This window comes from Amphiprion ocellaris, chromosome 10, assembly GCF_022539595.1.
Source record: "Amphiprion ocellaris isolate individual 3 ecotype Okinawa chromosome 10, ASM2253959v1, whole genome shotgun sequence".
Lineage (NCBI taxonomy): Eukaryota > Metazoa > Chordata > Actinopteri > Pomacentridae > Amphiprion > Amphiprion ocellaris.
The window spans coordinates 24,260,322-24,267,745 of NC_072775.1; the positions used below are offsets into that span (position 1 = coordinate 24,260,322).

Consider the following 7,424-nt stretch of genomic DNA (forward strand, 5'->3'; position numbering starts at 1 on the left):
TTTGCTTTTTAAACATTTTACATCTCAATATTGGTCACATAAATGCAATATTGACTGAGGTAAACGTGCAAATGTGACTAAAATGGACGGTTTTTATATAAGGCTATTGCCCTTTTTTAAATTTCTGTACTGGCAAAGGCTGAAACTTGATAGGAACACAAGTCTTCACAAGCCAACTTAGCCACCAAAAGAAAAAAATCAAGCTCTAGATGTACATCACAAGTGTTGTTTTGGCAAATAGATTTTCTACATTTTAACATTTCTATCTAAAGATAAATGAACAGTTTAAGAATCCACTGAAGCTGAGCTGAAGACTTACTAAAGTTTTTTTTTTTTTTTAAAGGTGACAAACAAGCAGCTGCTACTCCACGAGTCCTTTTCCTCCTGTAAATGTTTCCTAAACGTTGCTGCTTTGCTCAGTGAAGTCTTGCTGAGGTTTTCTTGTCCAGTAAATTTACAGTACACACTAATCTAGTCTGACAGTGCATTTTCATTGCCACTATGAAAGGCTGCAATAACACACCACTTAATTGGATGATAGATTCACTTAAACACACTTAAGGATAAGTGAACTCAAAAACATGTTCTTTTTTTTCTTAATCCCAACCCAGTCATTCAAAGTTGTGCCAAATGTTGCCTTCCACTGACGCAGATGGGGTGAACTGCAGTCCCATAATCCTCCGCTGCTCCGTCAGAGTATTCATCAGGAATAGATGCTTTACAGTGATTCTTAACTGTCCCAGTATTTTCATCTGCCCAGCAGGTCCAGGTCAGCTTTTCATTGCCGTCTAACCCTCAGACATGTACATCACTGTGACATGAGGCATCACAGTATTATGCTGTTCAGTCCTGCTGGACTCAAGCACGCAGCCATGATGGCAAACAGGTGTGCTGAGGTGAACGGAGGTGTGTCAGGTCCATGTCTGACAACACAAAGACTGAGCAGAAACATTTAACAATCCGCAGGAACTTCTAAAAGTATTAACGTAATTTTAATTATCTCAGCATTTTATTTATTTTTTTATTCTTGTATTCATTTTTTTGCGCAGCAAAGGTGTTGTAGGATGTAAAATCATTGTTTTTGCAAGGAACCAATGTGTTTGTTTTCTTCCTAATTTTGGACACTCTTCAAACCTTCACATTTGTTGCACCACATGGGAGTTCAGTTTTAGAACAAATAAAACCCATTAAACATAAGAAAGTTTCTTACTCAGAAAAAGGAGAAGCAGCGTAGATGACGGCCCCATTCCGCACTCCGAGGGGTCTGCAACGAGCCTAACTGGTCACACTTGGTGGTTCAAGTTCTCCTTTATGCAGCGTCCTTAGTCATCCCGATACAAATCCTCACATTATGGGTCCAAAACGTGGAGCAAATACTCCCACGAAATCCGGGCATCATAAGAAACACGCCTGCGGTTCGCCAGAGAGAGAGGGGCAGAGTAAAAACCCAAACTTTCCTGAGGGGGCAGCCTGAAAGTGTTAAACTGAGGGAGCTCGATTGTTTTTACGCGCGTCCTCCGTGCGTCCTGCGTGCTGCGCCGCGGAGGAGCGTTTCACCGTGTGTCCAGGGATTGGACTCACCCCTTCCGCCCATGTACATATTTAATGGGCGTGGAGAGTGCGTTCAAGTTTTTCTCCCTGAATATGCATACTGGGGAAAAAATCTCCCATGTGTGCACAACTAAATGAAAAAATAAAAATAACACTCCAAACTGGTTTTGAAGCTGAAAGATAGCGCGCAGTATGTCACGTTTTCAGCTGAGCTTTTTCGACACAATCTTTATTCTTTTTTTTCCAATAAACATTTACATAGAGACAAATATTTACAAGAACGAATAGAACATCAATATTAGACTACATTTTTAAGCCCTGGGATCCCCCAAAACAATGATATCATAATAAAAACAACCACTAATAATTAGACAATATGACCAATAACACAAAGGGCACATACAATTAGAGAAAGTTCTCTACAGCAAAAACGTGATATCCTTATACCAACAGATTTGTTTGTTTCCTCATTGGGAATTAGTCAAGCAAATTTTAATTCATTAGGCATGTAATGAACCAATAAATTCAAATAGCAATTTCGCCGAATTAATATATTTTATTGTTTAAAGGTTACATTTGGGGGTTTTCTGTATTTTTTAGTCAACAAACCAACTGTGAAAAGACCTGAATCAACAATGAATATAACTTATAAACCTATTTATCTTAATTCATCTGTGACCAGATGTTTTAGGAAATTACTTTTCTTCCATTAACTAACTGTTCCGCTCAATTAGCAGATGGCGAACCACATTCACATTTCATACATATTTCATACATATTTTTCACCAATCTGGTTTACAACAAATTATTCCCAAATATAATTGTCTACAAAATCCATGTTTGTTTGTTTGTTTGTTTGTTTTTCCTTTGATTTTACGTCCTTTGTTACCAATGTTTCAACAAGTGACTGTGGGGGTTTAGTAAGGATACTGTTTTGATTTGCTTTTACAAAGATTCTAATTTGTAGGAATTTTAAAAAGTTTATAATATCAGAATTTGATTGATACAGATGTTGGATCTTTTCAAGACCTTTAGAAGCCCAGATTTCAAATGTAGCATCAGCTTTCCTGGTGTGAGGAACTGGTTACCCCATATTGTGATAAGTAATCTGGTTATTTTAGATATTTCCTTACATCATACCAGATTTTAATCTGGTATAATGGTATGAAACGGTTAGGTTTCTGGTGTGTCTTTGTAGATTTTTCACTGCAACAGAGTACAGATACGTGGGAAGAGAAAGTCCTAGATTTAGAGTTTCAGTTTCTGTCCAATAAGGATTATCCTTTGTTGAGAAGTAAAACATGATGGGCCTCAGCTGTGCAGCCCAGTAACACAACAATAAGTTTGGACATTTTAACCCTCCATGATCAAATGGCAAATATAACAGAAACAAACATATCCTTGCTTTCCTATTGTTCCAAATGAATCCAACAAATAGGTTTTTAATCTGCAGAAATCAATCTGGTCGTGTTGGCAGGGGAATATTTTGAAATCAGTAAAGTAGCTTTGGTAAAACATTCACATTTAACATATTAATTCTACCTATTAATGAAACAGGCAGAGACATTTATCTATCAACTTTCAACTGAATTGAACTGCAGTTTCTTCCATTATTAGTCCATAATTAGAATGAACAGAATCTTCCATCTTTGGAATAATTTGTATCCCCAAGTAAGTGAATTCCTGTGCCACATTAAATTGAAGAACCTCAGGAGCTGGGCCTCTTCTTTCATTTTCTATCCTTTTCCTCTTCTTCCATTAAGAAGTAGCATTGCTGATTTATTTACTGCATAGCCTGAAATATCACCAAATATTCTAATGAACTCTAGTACAGTTGAAGTTGATTAATTTAGTTTCATCAGCCTGCAGTGACAGCTTATGTTCAATCTGTCCGACTGTTATTCCATGAATTTTGTGGGTGTGATCATCCAGCATTTACGAAAGGTTCTATTGTTAACATGAACAGTATTTGGGAAAATGGACAACCTTGAAGTCAGCCTCTTTTTATGCTAAAAGGTTGTGAAATGTTTCTGTTTGTCAAGATTTCTGCTGTTGGCATTTCATAGATCAAGACTCTCTCCAAACCCAAGCCTTTCCAAAACATCATACAGAGGTTTTTGGTTTCAGTTGTTTTATTTCCCATCCTATTAGTTTACCTGCTTTATCACCTTGTTCATAAAATATTTCAGTCTTAAAAAGCTTGTGGCTGCTCTGGAGGCTGTTAGCTTGCCGTACCCCACTCTCAAATTAATAGTTGTTTTTCTGTTTTCCGGTCAGGTATCTGATGGAGGAGCTGTGAATACATTTGAATTCTTTAGACTTTTCTTAGGGAGAATTTTTTTCTCTCATTTTAGATCTTTCTGCATGGAGTTTGCATGTTCTTCCTGTGCATGTGGGTTTTCTCTGGGTACTCTGGCTTCCTCCCACAATCCAAAAACATGCTGAGGTTAGTCGGTGATTCTAAATTGTCTGTAGGTGGGTTGTGCCCATGTAAAATTTGCCAAATCTTCTCTGCCAATGCCAAACAGCTCATTCTGCTATTGACTCTTTTTTGGTGTTGTTTGTTGGATTGGATGATTGAAGTCTGAAGAAACAAGACATACTGACAAATGAACAATTTATTAATTTAACAAACAGGTGCCTCAGTAGCGTGTGGAAGAACCATACACAACTACAACACCCTGGCACCTCCTCATGCTGGTCACCAACCTGGGCACACACTGCTGTGGGATGGCATCCCATTCTTCAACCAGCATTTGTCGCAAGTCAGCTAATGTGGTTGCGTTGGCCCCTCCGGCATGAGGGGTCAGCTGGGTTGAGGTTAAGACTGCTGGCGGGCCATTCCATCCTCTCCACTCCCAGATTCTGGAGGTAGTCTCTGATAAACCCCGCTCTGTGGGGGCGAGCGTTGTCATCTTGGAGGATCGAGTTTGGTCCCAGACTGTGGAGATATGGGATTGCCACTGGTTGCAGAATCTCATGTTTATATCTCTCTGCAGTGAAATTGCCTCCAATGATGACAAGCCTCATTTTTCCAGTGAAGGAGATGCCGCCCCACACCTCCACCAAAAGGTGTTCCTCTATGGGTGCAGCAATCAGCATAGCATTCTCTGCATCTTCTCCACATCTTCTCCACACTTTGACCTACAATCCAGCTGCTGTAGGCAGAATCTGGACTCATCGCTGAACATAACGTTCCTCCACGTGTTCAGATTCCACCGCAAGTGTTGCTGACACCAGAGCAAACAGGCCTGATGGTGAAGGGCAGTCATGGAAGGCCATAGCAGCCCTATGAGACCGGAGATTGGCTGTGTGCAATTCTTTTCCAGATTGTCTGGGCAAACCTTGACTGCAAATCTGTAGAAGACTGCCTACGATTCGTAAGTGCTGACAGGGTGAGGGAACTGTCTTCTTGGGTCTCTGACATCTCCTATTATATAGAATTTGGCCTTCAGTTGATTTTGCAGAACACCAGCTGGAAGTTGCCCTATCGCACGAGTCCTATCCAGATCAGTCAAGCGTAGGGTGCTGATTCTCGGAGCAGACACCAACTGACCACCACAGCAGGCCCATGCTCTTAGGTGACAGGCCTCACCTGATTGGCAGCACCTGTGGGTACCAGAAGCTCAAAACAAGAACCAATAGCAACAGCAAAATAAGCTGTTTGGCACTGGCAGAGGACATCTGGCACTTTTTCATTGGCACCACCCACATGGTCAGTTCTGCTGCTCATCACACAAATTCATGTTCCTTACAAATGTGGCACCATTTAAAAGGGAAATAAACAGTCTTTCCAATGGTATAAGATTTATTGCCAAGAAGCATTGTTACGAAAAGAATTAATCTATTTAACGCAAATTTCCTTGATTTTTGTGCTATGTTTATATAGTGAGTGGTCCAAATGATGTTTGTTTAGCAAATTATCTATGTATATTAGTATGGATGGGGCCTTAATCTGTCAGTCAGTTTTCTGACTAATTATCAGTCCAGAAAACGCTGCAAAATACTAAGAGATGTTTGTCACGATTCCAAATCAAATATGGCACCACCAAAAAGCAGCAAATCATCACAATTGGAGGCTAAAACCAATAAATATGTGAAGGTTTTGGTTTATAATAAAAATAGAAATGTTCAGAATTTTCTGTTATTTGGCTTATCAATTAATATAGTTTCTGAACATCATTTCAAATTTTCTGATACTTTTTCCCGTATTAAAAGTAGTTTAGGTAAACAAAGGGAGTTAAACTGGGTTACAGGCTTTGGCTTGCGACTGAGTTCTGTTTCTACCAATTACAAAATTTGAATAGTACCATAAATAGTACCATTTTGATACTCTAACTCAGCTTGCTTTGAGCTGCCATTTTTTTTTTTTTTTTGCACTGCAAAGTTTACATCCATGCTTTGACATACAAGGAAAAGTCATACTGAAGGAGGCCCCACCTTATAGAAAATCCGTGTTTCATGTGCTTATCCAATAATCCTCCAATCCTTAATCAGTAGAGCAATGCCCCACAGAGGGAATTCTAATTAATTTCTATTGTTTGGAGTCTGAACACTCACTGCTGCCTCTCTTGGTATGTTCCGCAGTATTTGCCCTTTTTCCCTCTAATCCTGGACCCACTCTCTGGGAGAGTGATTCCCAGCCTTCTTCTCTCCCTCTAAATTCCTGCTTTTCTCAGGATCTGGAAACGTCTTCAAGGAAGAGCCGCGCCGAACAGAGTGATGAGATGTAGAGGACATCCGGAAGGGGTATTAATGAGAAGGCTGTATAGAGGAGAAGCTGGAGGCAGGGAGGTGAGACCAGGGAGGTTTGTTCTGGTGTGTTGACTCCTGTGTTGTCTTGTGTGGCTAATCAAAGCATCACTGCACCCTCTTTGTGTTGCTGCAGGAATGTGATCTATGTGAGGTGGAAGTAAGGCTCCTTTGATTGTCAAAAGGCTCAGTGGGACAGTAAAACCACTGAAATCCTGTATCCGTACCTTCCTTTAAGAAGTGATGTGAAGTCTAAAGTTCATTCTCCTCTCTGTATACCGCCATGATTTTCTTTTTTAACACGTTTTTTGCATTAAGCCTCTATCATCAGTGTCACTAAACATGTCAGAGCAGATGAATGTGAGTGGGGACATTTCAAAGTTGCTGTCTCTCTGCTTCTAATTAAGACCATGTTCTGAAGAACTGGATGTCTGTGCTGTTTTCTGTTATGTGCTTTCTTTGTGCGTCCCAGCAGACATTTGTGTCATTTCTGGAGGGGGCTGTAAAAGGCGGAATGAAAAGGGAGTGGCGCACAACGAGCATAAAACTCAAACTGAGTTATGAGGCATTAATTGTTTAGCTGATAATTGTCTGTTACTCTATATGAGGACAAAGGACTAAGGTTACTTATTTGGGGTCAATCAAAGTCAGACTGCAGTCAAACTTTGCTCGTGATTTTATTTTGAATATAAGTAGTTTTAAAATCATTATTATACTGTTAAATAATAGTTTCTAATTATACCAAATATGTGTGGTTAAATTTTAAGAATTTAAATTTAAGGTGTATAAAATGATGCACAAGACATAGAATACTACCATTTAGTGAAACTGCAGTGCCATAATAAACATGGAGTCTCAGGTTTAATTATTTAATTCTGTGTCAACCTCTTATTGATCAATGAAGAACTGTGAATAATGTGGATGCTTCCCACCAACTTTACCATTTAATCTCCAAGCAGTTGCTGTTTTTTGGTTTTTTTTTTTGCTCCTGTCACATTTTTCTCACTGTGGGCTAATTTTTCACTGCAAGATTTAAGTCCTGTACTTCTATGGAGACAGTGCAACCATAGAAGGAGAAAGAACTCAGGATATCCTCCATGAAGTGTGATGCAGTTAGAATG

At 39.4% G+C, this 7,424-nt stretch overlaps 1 protein-coding gene across 1 annotated transcript in view; it reads right to left on the bottom strand.

The window, feature by feature from the left end:
- The window catches only part of LOC111576983 (protein APCDD1-like), a 34,720-nt gene extending 33,155 nt beyond the window's left edge, over positions 1-1,565 (bottom strand). The window contains exon 1 of the mRNA XM_023283008.3: positions 1,211-1,565. Within this exon, the coding sequence (XP_023138776.2) occupies positions 1,211-1,247 (37 nt within the window). The 5' untranslated portion in view covers positions 1,248-1,565. The remainder of the gene's footprint in view (positions 1-1,210) is intronic.
- Between the last annotated feature and the right edge of the window lie 5,859 nt (positions 1,566-7,424).